General features: G+C 33.5%; 2 protein-coding genes across 6 annotated transcripts; one reads left to right on the forward strand and one right to left on the reverse strand.

The window, feature by feature from the left end:
- Positions 1 to 4,030: 4,030 nt before the first annotated feature.
- Positions 4,031 to 8,283, reverse strand: LOC140877076 (serine/threonine-protein phosphatase 7 long form homolog). 5 transcript variants are annotated; one of them, XM_073280568.1, is made up of 8 exons: positions 7,704 to 8,283; positions 6,618 to 7,374; positions 6,420 to 6,535; positions 6,253 to 6,340; positions 5,753 to 6,175; positions 5,197 to 5,660; positions 4,562 to 4,688; positions 4,031 to 4,417 (listed from the first exon to the last, which is right to left on the reverse strand). In XM_073280568.1, exons 1-6 carry the CDS (start codon positions 8,189 to 8,191, stop codon positions 5,439 to 5,441), a joined length of 2,094 nt encoding a protein of 697 aa, XP_073136669.1. In that variant the 5' UTR covers positions 8,192 to 8,283; the 3' UTR covers positions 4,031 to 4,417; positions 4,562 to 4,688; positions 5,197 to 5,438. The 5 variants fall into 5 exon arrangements, with proteins under 5 accessions (XP_073136669.1, XP_073136665.1, XP_073136668.1 ...); XM_073280564.1 differs by having other exon boundaries at positions 4,031 to 4,455; XM_073280567.1 differs by having other exon boundaries at positions 4,031 to 4,455; positions 4,562 to 4,799.
- A 3,641-nt stretch (positions 8,284 to 11,924) lies between these two features.
- Positions 11,925 to 14,485, forward strand: LOC140882707 (protein NUCLEAR FUSION DEFECTIVE 4-like). Its single transcript, XM_073288862.1, has 2 exons — positions 11,925 to 12,450; positions 13,050 to 14,485. Exons 1-2 carry the CDS (start codon positions 11,983 to 11,985, stop codon positions 14,253 to 14,255), a joined length of 1,674 nt encoding a protein of 557 aa, XP_073144963.1. The 5' UTR covers positions 11,925 to 11,982; the 3' UTR covers positions 14,256 to 14,485.
- Positions 14,486 to 15,253: the final 768 nt, after the last annotated feature.

Genomic DNA, 15,253 nt, shown 5'->3' on the forward strand with positions numbered 1-15,253 from the left:
TATATATATATATATATATTGACAAAAATGCTCTTATATATGACTTTCTTTATATACATAATATTGATTGATTGACCTTTCAAACTTAAACTTTCTCATATTAACTATTATAATTTTTATTTTATTTTATAAATTTTTAATTATACGTTTAATTCAATAAAATAATAATAAATCTACACATTAAGTTTACATTATAATATATTTTTATTTAGATCTCGACTTTATTGAAAATATATAAAGTTTTATTTATGAAGTTTTCATTAAATAAAATCACACATAAAATATTAAATAAATTTACATTTATTACTAAATTTAGTTATATTATTTTGATTTTTAATTTTTAAATACATGTTATTTTATTTTTATTCATTATTTTTTCTCAAGAATTGAATAAGAAATCAAATAAAGTTCAAAATGAAAATAGTTTTAATTAGATTATTTTTTAAAAAAAATCAATTATTTTGATTTACTTATATTATTAATTTGATTTTATTTCTTCGAAGTAATTCACCTAATTTCATTTCATTGATAGTCAAATCAAGTAATATACATAACGATGTAATTATATCATACACACTTGAGGACAATATTACAAAATCACAACAAAATTAAAAAAATTATAAAAATATAGTATCATGATCCTAACTGATATTTCACTGAATCAAAAATAATAAAAAAAAAACTAATAGAATATAACTATATACTTTTGCATATAATATCCTTTTAAAAAAAGCATAAAATTAGTTTTATAATTAAAATATTCAGTGACATAATTTTTAAAGTTATTTTAAAATAACATTTTTTAAAATAAAGTTTATATATTATATTAATATGATATTTTTTATGTCGTAAAATAATTTTATTAAAAAATAATTAACTTTTAAGTATATATTATATATGAAAGTTGTATTTTATATTCATGCTAATATATCTAATAAATAAGAAAGTATGTAAAATTTAAATAGATCAATTGGCTTTACAAAATTAGGAAGAACATGTAGGGATATAAATGTCAATTTATAAAATAAATAGGTGAAATGGAGTGTAATTAATATATTTTGGAGTGTAAATAATATTTTCCTTTCAATTATTGTGTTACTAATGTAATAAAATAAAATTCAATTCAATTCAGTTACATTCTTTAAATAAAAGCCGAAAAATTATGATATATATTATTCATTCTGCACATGCGTTATATATCCATGACATAATATGCAAATATACCGGAAAACTCCAAAAAATATTTGCGTAGATAAGTTAAAGTAAAATTCATATTATATATACATGAAATTTTTAAACAAAATGATAGATACAAAAAATAAAAAAAATTATATCATATAATATATATATATATATATATATATATATATATATATAGTTGTAGGAGGAAAAACAAGGGGATAATGGGGAAGAGTGGGTTGATTTTATTGAGAAGTTAAATTTAAAATGAGTTGTTGGTATGACATTAATTTCTTTCTAGTGACTAAGTCGAAATCCAAAATATAAAATTCATCGACTGAAGCACTATACCGTGCTCTTATAACCAAATGTTTACATATCGATAATGTTTTTTGAGAGATTTTTACCCTAACTATAGCAAGAATGTGAGGTTTTAGCCCAATAACTAATGTTGGTCTCAGGTTCGATTCTCGTTAGTTGCGGGTAGTTTACTAGTTTTTTTAATTTATCTAGGTAGATTTAGAAGTTTTTTTTGTAATTATTCTTCTCGAGATAAGCATGTTTGCTCAAGTCACGTCTCTAAAGTCTTGTTTGTTGCGGGCAATTACTTCATATATTTATAATCTAGATCATGATTGTACTTGTATTCTTAAAAAAAGAATATGAGACCACAAATTTATAAATATATATATATATTTTTTATTTACAAAAAAAAATAGGAGCATGCAAAAAAAAAACAGCAGGTACATGGGACATGGTGCATGTGGGATAGATAAGGAAAAATGCAGACAAATATATCTGGCAAAGAGGAGTCACAATCAAATCATCTTCCCAAAAATAAATAGGTGCACATGAACTTTGTCCCTTTGCCCACTTTTAACACTAAGTACATCCGTACCAAAAGCCGTAACAAAACCAATCAATCTTTTGCCCACTTTTAACGATAGCACAGGATCGCTTTATATTTCAAATAAAAAGTAATATTTTTAAAATAAAAACGATAATTTTTCATTAGTTGAATCGTATAAAAAATTCATCGAAAAATAGTGTGGGAATAAGTTTTTTGTGATGCATATATAAGTTACTAAAACAATTTGAATTACATGAAATAACTTTTGATTCAACATTCGATCGCAACTGGAAACAACACTTCCCGTCCGACTTGCATGTGTTAAGCATGCCGCCAACGTTCATCCTGAGCCGCCAGGATCGAACTCTATAAAGATTATATAGTAAAGTTACCAAAAATAACAATTTTATCAAATTAAGTAGTTCATTTACTTCTTATTATTATATTATTCTCGGGAAGGAAATGAAAAGCGTTTATTAAATTTAGTGGGACCAATATGTTACAGCAAGTGGACTATGTTTGGTCGCAGTCCAGTCCAGTCCAGTCCATACTCTGCTTTCTTGCTACATTTATTTCTCATTAAAAATGTCTCTAAATTAGTCTTAAAAAAATGTCTCTAAATTCGTGCTTGTAACGCAGTACTTTATTAATAATGCAAATAATTATCCATTTATGTTTACACACACACATGTATATAATTAAATGTTTTAACATGTGGCATTAAATACAATACCCTGTGATAGCGTTAAAAACTTAAATTTAACCTTCCAACTGGTATAATAAATAATACTCCCTCCGTCCCCGATTACATTGTCTTGTTTTATTTTTCACACAGATTAAGAAAAATTTATTGGGAAAACAAATTTTATATAAACTTCCTATTTTATCCCTATTTAATGTATTAAAAAATGATTGCATAATTTTCAAGGTGTAATTAATATAGGTATATTAGTAAAAATAAATGTAAACAAATATTACTAAATATGGTATATTACTATATATTTGAGACAAACAAAAAAAAACGTAGACACTATCTAAACCAAAGAAACCGAAAACCAAACATGACCATAATCCGGATATCATATTTTGGTTTTATAACTTAAAACAAGAATTATTATTGATTATGTTTCTATATACTTCAACACCAAACCAACCTTTTTATACCTTACGTTAATAAAATAAATGTTTTTTTATATTTAAATTATATTATTAGTAAGTGAATATAATTTTAATAATTCAAATATAAACTATTATTTTATAATTATTTATATATATATTATTCATTAAATTTGTATAACTAATTATAAATTTACTAAAAAGTTTATTAAAAAATATTTATATACACTTTAAAATAAATTTAATGTATAACTCAATTTAAAAAGCTATACAAATAACTTTTAAATAACTTAATTCTAGTAAAAACATTTAAGCTTAATTAAGACAATTCAATTATCAAATTTAATAATTATAAACTCGTACAAATTTAATGAAAAATTATATAAACCTAAATCTAAATTATCAATTTAAATCTAGTAGAACGATAGATAATTAATCAATTGAATTTGTTTTTAAAACTACAAAAACCGACCACAAAACCAGATCGTAATTAAATAGTTTGATTATCGAATTAGACATTTATAAAGTCAGTAAACCAAAAATCGAACCATAATGATATAAAACCGAACCAAACCGACCGTTGTACCCCTTAAAAATCATCCCTCTTAAAATTATACCAAAATTATCTTTTCTTTTTTTTTTCCCCCCTATGAGCATTTTAATTTGCAGCCAATTATAAATTTTCGTTCTAATATAGTCATCACAGAGACTCTCAGGAATCAATTATGTTTAAAAAGTTGTGCAAGTGCCACAGGTCAGATACTTGTTAAAAAGTCGAAAACTTTTTAGTATGTTTTATTTGTAAAAAATTCAAACTCTCAACTTTATCCTCGTAAATAAATAGTTAACATTATTCCCCAAAATAAATTCATCGCACCAAATAAATTCATCTGCAAATCTCATTCCTCCGTGATCAAAATGCCAAAGAGTCGAATGCTACTTACCAACAAAACCTTTCATGATCATACACTTCTTTCATCGAATCTTGCCGTTTTCGCAATCTTCGTGTTCCAGGAAGTGGAATCATGTAGCTAAACTCGAATCCAATCACAAAGGCACGCATCTGAGGGTTATAAACTCGTCTAGTGTGACGAGATAAAGGATTCTCCGAGACTCCAACCATGTACAGAGAGATGCGACGCTAATTCCACCAACCACTGTTTAACGGTCTTCTGAATCTATATTAGTATTCCCGACCTCTTGTCATAGAACTTGCATAACAAGGTCATACATCCCTTCTTAGAATGCTGCCCATCATCATTCCGTAGCAAACTGATCGAATGCAACAAATGTTAAACAAAAAGAGACACCTGCACAATACCACTCTCAATTTATCGGAGCTTTTCGAGAATCTGCATCTGAAATATTATTAAAGCTTCTCAAGACTCAGTTACAGGGAAATATTATACGACTTACCAAGCATTGGCCGCACAGTCAAATGCTTTCGGTGTCTGGTTCCAGCATCCGCTCAACTAGGCTTTTCATACTTTCAGAAGCCTATGGCCGTTGTTCTCTCTTAAAAGAATAGTTCCTCTTACAATGGCTAAAACAGGAAGGAAGAGATAGTTACAGAACATAATTTAGCCACACCCTTTAACACAGTTGCAGACGGAACAGACACAGGAGTGGTTGGCTTAGACTCTTTGAGTAGTTTCTGAGGGAGTATACAAACGACATAAATTAAATCTAACTTGTAGAGTGGAAATGAGAGAGAGCAAATAAATAGGTAAATACCCACATTACAAATACTAAATTCCCGTACATACTTGCGCTTTGAAAGCGTTCATTTCCTTTCAGTATGAACTGATGAATTTCAGAAAATTTCACTGTTTGTGAAATTATTTGACTAAATCAGCAAATCAACCAAACTGAACAAGAGATTAAAAAAAATCATCTACAGAAACTTAACTGATGAAAGAAGAACTAATAAGCACAAATCAATGGATATACTCCATCTTTAGACCAGTATAAGCTAAATCAGCCAGTAAATTGCGTCATTGGAAACAAAAACTAGTGGGTGCTGAACTTTATTAGACCAGTACACTCATTACCTTGGAATATAGGGAGGGTCCAGAAGTACTTTATTACCAACCACTTCTTCAATAATATTGACAAGTTATTCCAATCATATTGGACTAATGCAGGTTATCCTTGAACCTGCTTAGATCTACTAGGTTCAACCATGTCAACTCCACGTGATCGCATTGAAAGGTGATCATGTGATATTCCAGCCATATCATGAAATTCATCATCCCCATGTTGGTTTTCAGAAATTGTTTAGGAACTATTCAAACTATCCTCGTTGGCGCTTGCGTCTTGAATCCTCAGGGTGCATATCTGGATTGCTTTGTTGCTGTTGCTGTTCTTGAAGTTGATTTGGCATTCTGTTTGCCATTTGATAAAGAACTCTGCCAATGCGGATGCTCTCGATTACCGCTGCCTCTAGTGCTCCGTATGGTTGATCGGCTAGAGAAAGCCCTTGGAACATATTCATTAATATCAATGCTTGGTCCTTCTGAAAATACAAATATTAAGAATAGCATGTTTATTTACAATTATTTACTTGCTCTTTCGCAATTGTCGAATTTTTTAAGAAAAAACCCTCACCACAAAACTCCTAAAATGTGCATCACCAGGACGATAACCGTATTCAACATCTGAGAGGTCACTAGGAGATATGAACCGACGAGTGATGCGTTCATACCATCCCATATAATCTTTTTCCGTTGGTCTAACTCCGTGATGAAACGAACTCTCCATGACTAGATTATACCGATTCTCCCATGCCCTAATTATCTGTCGATGAAAATTAGCCCAATTTTGGTTTCGGCGCCCTCTTCGAGACAGATCATGCAACTGATCGCCATCAAGAGCCACATGAGGAATGCTTTGTCTCATTCCAAATTGCCGAAGTACCCGATCAGGACGATGCATTTCGACAATATCAAAACAAATAAGCGGGCATGTAGATCTCCAAAGGCCATTGACATGCTCGCCATGTGATTGTACGTCATACACGGTCCACTTAAACTATATTTTACATTTAAGAAACAGAAAAGGTTAGCAATGTAAAAAACATCGGATTATCTTACTTGAAAAAATTATACCTGGTCATCTTCCATCTTGTCAAGTACATCTCGTATTATACGCACCGAGTGGTTAGGTGCATGAGTACGAGTGAATACCCGTTTCCACCTACAAGTACGATCCATTTTCAATATTACCATTAGCACTCTAATATTACTATGTTCACAAACTGATTAATAGTTACTACCGAGCACCATATGGAGGAATTGGAAGACCATTGACATCATCCACATGTTCGGGCATACTTGAACAGTTTCCCCATCGGTCAGGACTGATGGAGGTGATCCTAGACCATGCCCAAACCTATAAGAATACATCAATTTAGTAAAATAACATGTGCCCAAAAATGAGAATATATAGGCATATTTAATTAGTATAAATAAACCTGTAAGAGATAAAGAGGGCCAGCTATCTGATCCTTTCCTATAATTGAAGCATTGCATAACTCGCGATATAGAAAAGCTAATACAGCGCTCCCCCAGCTATATTCATGGACTTGATCGATGTTCTGAAGAAGTTGTAAATAAAGCAATTTTACCGAACTTCCTTCAGAATCTGGCAGCATGCATCCCCCGATGATCATTAAGGCAACACATCGACTGTACTGGGAGACTTGTAACTCCGTGCTATCATCGTCGACAAGTGTTTTTATGCAGTGGTCGTGCAAAGCGGTCATCAACAAGTGGGCGCCTTTGAATTGTGTTATGAGTGGCACAAAACCCAACCACTCAAAACAGTACTGCTGCCATTCATTGACCTTATGACAATCATCAGTACCAGTCACAGGAAGACCATCAACGTTCAGGCCCCAAATCAGTGAAACATCTTGTAAAGTTATCGTTGCTTCACCAACACGAAGATGAAACGTGTGTGTTTCGCGCCGCCACCTTTCAACTAAAGCTGTTATTAGGTGGTTGTTGAAAATATGATTACCACACTGGAGGATGCCAAAAAACCCCATGTGTTGCAGACGTGAACATACACGAGGATGTATACCCCGATCATACAAGTCCCAAATAAGATTATCCGAGCGACGTACTCTAAGAACCGAGTCCAGGTTATTTTTCAAAACAGCACTAGATATATGACTATGCTGTAAATATAGGACACTAGTGTCCATGGGTCCGGAGCTTGATGCCATCCTACATATAAAACACCAATAAATATTTCAACAGTGACATGCTAAAAACATTTAAACATTTGAAATTAGTCCGAGTAATAAAAAATCACCTAGACATGTTAGTTGTCACTTCCAATATTAGTTTATATGCATTCTTCAATTAAATTTAAAAACCAAAGAAAAAGATCTCTCCATAAACCATCTTAAACATGTCCCAAAAAACCAAAATTCGAAAGCCGCAGGCGGCGCCTTCAGACCAAAACTCATGCCGGCGGTAATAGCCAAAAGAGCATTAGCAGAACAAGCTTTTCAAAATCTGAGGAATGAAACAAAAAAGGAAACGGGTTATACCCAGGACCATCAGTAGCATTCACAAGAAACCACGCCTCCTGTTTAGGACCGCCGTTCTTCAGACCACCATCCACCGCCGGACTCCTGAAATGCCCATTACTACTACCACTACAACTATCATTCCCGCAGCTGCTGTCCCCGAAAATCTCCGCATTAACAGCGTCAATGTACCCCGGACTAAACACAAAATGAGGACTTGAATGCTGCTGACCTTTGGAGGAAAATCCGACGCGAGCTACGTGGGGTGGAGGGGGGAATTGGCACGGTCTGAGCCCTCCATCGCCGTAAGAATCGTAGATCTGACGCTTTTCTGGTTCACTCAAGACGTTGTAGGCCTCGGAAATCTGCTTGAACTTAGCTTCAGCTTCTTGCTTGTTGAGGTGTTTGTCTGGGTGCCAAATCATGGCCAAGCGGCGATACGCTTTCTTCACTTCGTCGTTGGTGGCATTGCGGCTGAGTTCAAGGACGCTGTAATAATCTATCGCCATTTCTGCGGCGGAGCAAGGTGGCCGGCAGCTGGTGGCGGAGGAGGTGCAAAAAGCAGATTCTTTAGGTCTCTGAGAATCGGCAAATTTTTAAATTTTTTAATTATTATAATCATATGAATCTACTTTCCCGCAAGACTTTGCCACTGTCAAAATGATAGTCAATTCATACTTTCTTGTATTTCTTATTACAGTTTTTTTTTTTTAATAATTATTACTCGATTATCCATTTATTTAATTAAACAATATTTCTTTTTTCATCCATTTCAAAAAATATAATCTAGTTTTTATATTTAATGTTATTTATTTTTCCTAATCTTATATCAATTTATTTCTATTAAATTAATATCATTAACTACTTATACAATTATTTTATTCTATTAAAAATCTTCATTAAATAATGATTAAATAAGAAATTCATTTTCAAAATTTATTTTTTCTCAAACAATTTTCTAATATGTATGAAAACACACATTTGCTTATATCAGTTAAACAGATATACTGCAATTTTTTGTTATCGAAATTCATATTTGTGATCTTTTGATGCATATTAGATAGATCATATTATTTAACGTGATAATTTCATATTAAACAAGTCAAGTGCAACGCATTCATCTTAAAAAAAATTATTAATAATAGAAAATCGAACTTTATATTACGTTCACTCACCTAGATTACTAACTCGGAGGACTTTTGTTATAACATGTGATTATTGTTCGGATAACGTTGTAATTTATCTTCCAATGTTATTATAGTAGATATTTTTTCTTTGAGATATATCTCTTAAACATATATATACCATAATTTATTTTATAAATTTTATTAATATATCAAATATAATTTGTAAGTTGGAGCATTAATTCATCGAACACAACTTGTAGAACAACATTAACTAATTCAGGTTGTAGTCTAAACTCTAAACATTAAATTCTCAAGTTGCGTTAAATATTCTCAGTGGCTCATTTAATTTGTGACATTGTACATATTTTTATCAAAACAAAATTGTAACGCCCCAAATTTATCTTAATTGAGTTTATTTGAGTTAATCGGAGATTACAGAATTTGAGGGCTGATTTGATTTTGATCAGGGACTGTTCTACAAATTTCGAAAATTTCAAGAACTAAAGTGCAAAATTAGAGTTTTATATATTATCTTCAAGATTTTTTGGTTGACTATCTCTTCTCCTTCTTCCTCCAACACGCCTCCCCTCCATTGAAGAGCTCCAACGTGAGTTTCAAGCTTTGAGATTTCCGGTTTTACTCGATCCGTCCGACAGAATTTTAATCCAAAGATATTTTAGCGATCACGGCATCGAAAACTCCGTTCTATCGTAAGTTTTTCTTCGATCGGATATATTTCATTTCGGATGTCGTTGGAATTCAATTCTTTTTAGTATGATTCTTTTGAGCTAGTTTTTATCGTTTATTCTCAGTCAGATCAGAAAAAATAACGTCGTTCGAAATTGTTATGATTTTTGAGGCTTATATTTGATGATGGAGTTTTTGTGATTTGTTGGTATTGAATTGATATTGATGATTTGGTATTGATTTGAGTTGGTTTCGATATCATACCGCTGTTTGTGTTTTCGGTTGATCAGAATATAGTCGTTATGCCGCCGGTTTGAGTTTTGGATTATCGATTGGTTTGAATTGGTTTGAGCCGTGTTTAGTCGAGTTTGAATGTCGATCTTGATCTCGAACCTTTATTATTTCTTTTACATATTTGTTTGAAGGTCGTTGAGTTGCGAGGTTGCAGAATTGGATAGTTGAAGATCGAAGTCGGTATAGTATCGATTTTCTTATTATTGATTTAGGGAGTTGAATGAGTTTTGAAATGAGATTTTGTTGCTTTACAGATTTGAAGATTGTGAAGCATCGAGAAGTTATAAGACGACTTAGACTTGAATGAAACGAGTTACTCGAATCCGACTTGATTACAGTGTTCCGAACAAATCACATACTTGCATGTTAATGTACTTACTTGAATTTGATTGAATGTATTATGATTTCACATGCATTCATATTGAGCCAAATTGATTCATTTTCATTGAGAATTAGATGTTTCGGGGATTATAGTCGAGTGTCATGTAGGAGATTTACTACAATGGCCGATCAGCTCTCTATAGTCGCTCCGGAGTCTAGAGGATTGAGATATACAACGTCCACCTCGAGGGGAGAGTTGGTGTGGTTGTTGTGATATCTTACCTCAGGATCCCAACAGAAGAAGTGAAGAACTGAACCCCCTTTCGATTATCTGAGCATGATAATCCCTATTTTAAAGACATGCGTCTCATTTAGTTTATCTTGGAATTGCCTTTTTGATGGGTATATCATGAGTTGATATATTATTTGATATAGCATGTTGATTGCTTATATTGGGAATATTATTCTCACCGGTTTATCCGGTTGTTGTCTTGTATTTGTTTGTGTGCTTGAAAACAGGTGGTGCAAGACCGAGTCAGAAAATGCATGGCTAGATGGGTTGAGATGATAGAAGTGAGGACTTGATTTTTTAGAATTCGAAGTTGTATATTCCAATTTGTTATGTATTAGTTTTGGTACTTGGAAGTTCATGAACTAGAATCGTTGCATGTACTATCGAATCGAATATATGTTCAACTTTAGACTTTTATATAGTATCTTGTTGTTTGGAGTTATTTATTCATGTTGCATGATTGTTGTTTTGGAGAATGAGAAAAATTCCATATTTTGTTTTCAGAGCATTGCTCGCTCGAGCGCATGTGATATTGTTTAGTATTTTTTTGAGGCAGATGTGGTCTCGCTCGAGCGAGCTCCCTTGTGGTTTTTTTTATCAGAGCAGTGCTCGCTCGAGCGCGGTTCCCGTCCGCTCGAGCGAGGCCTTTAAAAAAAATTGTTGAGATCTTTGGCTATATGATCAATGATTGTTTGATTATACTTTTCTTAGATGATTAGAATCAAAGTCCTCACAACAATAATCAATCTTATATATGTATACCAATATGGACAAATTATTGTTTAAAATATTTTTGGAATATAATTTTGTAGTCTAAAATAAGATTTATTGTTATTTCATATCAATGAATATAGTCACATAAATTCCAACAAAATTTCTTAGTTAAAAACGTATATTTGATATTACATCACATTATATTTATTATACATAATTAGTTACTTGTGCTTAAAACATGTTTTCTAACCACATTCGATTTTCCAAATAAAAGCATGTAATTAAGTCTCAAAAGATATTTGAGTTGGTGAAGTTTGTAAATTATTGACAGATGGTTAAGAGTTTTATTCGCCTATAACACATACTTTTCTTACTATAATTTACCTAACTATCACAATTCACAATTTGTAGATTAATGTGTTATCCCATTAGCTGTTGCTAAAAAAATCATCTAACTAAATATATAAAGTGTTTCCAAACTGTGAAACATCTAATTAAATATATAAAAATATTTCCAAACCGTGGAAAAGCAATTGGACATGTAAATATGATCTTCTATTGGAAAAATTATTTATATATTCGTAATTTAGATCAAGACTGTACTTATGCTTAAAAAAAACAGTTTATTTCTATTATGAAAACAAAATTTTGTAAAACGTTATTAAAAAAAATAAGTGTTTAAATATGTTGTATAAAATTAAAAAAGTAAATAAATAAATGAAAAGTGTGTATCAGGATCAGCATTGTGTATAAATAAATAAATAAATATTATAATATTGGAGTTTACTGGAATGATCTCCTTACAATTATTATTTCTTCGGTTTATGATTTGTATGCATTGATTCAACACACACACAAAGGGAAAATGGATTTGGACTACAATCCGAGCAGAAAATCCCTGATCAAGAACAAATGGGTGGCCACCGCCGCCGGAATATGGATCCAGTGCACCGCCGGCTCTCTCTACACCTTCAGCATCTACTCCTCCGTCCTCAAATCCTCTCAGGACTACGACCAATCGACCCTCGCCACCATTTCTGTGTGCAAAGATCTGGGAGCTAACGTGGGCACCCTGGCCGGTCTCCTCTACTCCTCCGCTGCTGGCAGACTGGGGCCGTGGGTGGTTCTCCTGGCGGGAGCCATTCAGAGCTTTGCTGGGTATTTTCTTATGTGGTTGACCGTCACTGGGACGCTGCCGCGGCCGCCAGTTTTTGTGATGTGCTTGTACATGCTGATGGCGGCGCATGCGGCCACTTTCTTTAATACGGCGAATGTTGTCACTGGGGTGCATAATTTTCCCAATTATAGTGGGACGATTGTTGGGATTATGAAGGTAAAATGTGATGAATTTTTGCGTATTTCAAGTAGAATTTAGAGGTTGGAGAGTTGAAGTGAGTGATTGAGATTTTGTGGGGTGGTTCATTTACTTATGGCTAATTATGATTTAAATTGAGTTTACTTTTTTATATTATTTTCTGGAACTTGAAAGTGATATTATTTTACAACTTGATTGCATCACTCTGTGCTGTTTTAGAATCTTTGAAGAAGTAAACCATTGAAAAGTAATGGGATTTAGCATGTAGAAAACTTGGAAGCATTAGTTGCTCCTACATTGTGCTGCTTACTTCAATATCCTTCTGACGCTGATCTTGGAGCACTTCAAATTATATTTTTGAGACTAATGAGTTTGCTGTAAAAGGATTGTTTATGCAGTAAATGCGTTAATATGAATTCGTCCAAAATCGTGTGCAGTGATTCTAGGGTTGCACAAGGACACCCTCCCAAATTTACTGTTCTAAGAAATTTATTGTTTTACTTAAAAAAAAAAAAAGAAATTTATTGTTTTTGTGCAGCATTAGCTAATTGTTCCTACTTTACTTGTATTTTTATTGTAAAGAATTGACGGTCTCTTTAATCTCTGTTGTTTGATAGGGCTTTCTTGGTTTGAGTGGGGCCATACTAATTCAAGTGTATCAGACGACTTTCAAAAACAAGCCCAGTTCATATATCTTGCTCTTGTCATTGTTGCCCGCCATCACCTCTCTTCTGTTGATGTGTTTTGTTCGAATTTTTAAAACAAACGAAGAGGATGAGAAGCATCATTTGAATGGATTCTCTTTAGTTTCTGTTCTGATAGCTGCCTACCTGACTGCAGTAATAGTAATCCAAAATATTCTCAAGTTAAATTTATCTGTTCGGGTCTTTACATTAGTTTTTCTCATTGTTCTGCTACTGTCCCCTATTTTTGTCGCAATTAAAGCCCAAAGGGAAAAGTCGTACCGGATGTTAAAGTCATTACTTGAGCACAACCAATTAGAAGATGAAAGAGACTTGCTCGATGAACATACAACTAGTACGAGACAAGATCTTGGAGAATACCATGAGATATCCAATGGGATTGACCAAGTTACAAATGACAACCGTTCGGAATCAAGAGGTGACTTAAATCTTCTCCAAGCAATGGGAACCATAAGTTTTTGGTTCTTGTTCTTTACAACTGCATGTGCTATGGGTTCTGGATTGTCTACGGTGAATAATATGAGCCAAATTGGGGAATCTCTCGGTTACACTAGCTTAGAGATCAACACTTTGGTTTCTTTATGGAGCATCTGGAATTTCCTTGGACGCTTTGGAGCTGGTTACATTTCCGACTATTTCTTACACGCCAAAGGTTGTCCGAGACCATTATTCATGGTTATTATGCTAGCAACTATGAGCATTGGCTATCTTGTGATTGCTTTCGGTTTCCCGGGAGCATTATATATTGGTTCCATTTTGGTTGGTATCTGTTATGGGTCACAGTGGTCGTTAATGCCAACCATAGCCTCTGATTTATTCGGAAAAACACATCTAGGGACAATATTCAACACTATCACAATCGCTTGCCCTGTTGGATCTTATATTCTCTCTGTTAAAGTAGTGGGATATATCTACGATAGAGAAGTTTCCTTGTTCGAAAAAACGTGCCTTGGAACTCACTGTTTCAAGCTGGGATTCATCATCATGGCATCTGTTGCTTTCTTGGGTTCGCTCGTCGCCTTGGCTTTGTTTCTTAGAACAAGAAACTTCTATAAAAATGTCATACGCCCAAGGGTTTTGCATTCCATACGAGAGAGCAAGATCAGAGTTGATATGTAATAAGCTAAAAGCAGAACAGTTTTTGTTTCAGTCGAACGCTTAGCTGTACTGTACGGTATAATACAGGATAACAATTTGATCACCGATAGAAAGACTTCGCCCGGAAGAATCGTGCTGCAATAAGGAAGAAAGATGGTGCTTTGTATGATATCACCCGTGTCCTGATTTTTGAATCATGTAATACATTATTGAATATGTTAAGATAATAAATTAATTGGTTTTGGGTTTTAGATAGGGCCAAGATTTGTTATAATTGAGTTTGGAACTGGAAACCTCGTATTAAACTTTATCCTAGGTGTCAGTTGGGCCATCGGCGTAGATTTATTATCTATCTAGAGAATTGGCATAATCTTGTTTACCCTTTATTTATTTTGAACAGCAATATCAGTCTTATAACTACGAATTCTATTTATACTATAGCATTTTTTTTTGGCAATATCGTAGATTAAACACAATCAAGAACGTATATCTTTGTCTACAGCATTATATAAAGAGAGGAAAATGGTACAAATACTCGGCACTTGTTCCGGACCTCAACGCTTAGCAAGGCAAATCATGTGCCACAAAAAAATTGCTTGGCGACCGCAATATAGAACGGCAGCTTCTCGGTGGTGGTGACAAATTTCCTCTGTGGACAACAACTGCTTCCCGAGACCGGATCGCAGGATTGGCTCTTGCTTCTACCCCAGTTGAAGCATCTGTCTCGACCAAGATTGACTCCACCATCCATGGACCGAGAACCAATACCACAGCAAGGGTTTCAGCTAGATGAGGAGCAACAAGATAGTCCCAGACGAATCCCTTCCGACTCCAAAACAATCACAATTTTCGCGTACTGCAGCGTCCACATTGGTCTTGATAAGGATTTTAATGGGTTCTTTCCCGTGGTCACAAGGCCTTGGTGGTGATAAGGTATGTAGGGGCTTGAGAGAACATTGAATGAAGGCATCGGTTGGCTCCATCCAATACTTCCATTCGCAGTCAAAATTTTGTCTTCG

This window comes from Henckelia pumila, chromosome 2, assembly GCF_033568475.1.
Source record: "Henckelia pumila isolate YLH828 chromosome 2, ASM3356847v2, whole genome shotgun sequence".
Lineage (NCBI taxonomy): Eukaryota > Viridiplantae > Streptophyta > Magnoliopsida > Lamiales > Gesneriaceae > Henckelia > Henckelia pumila.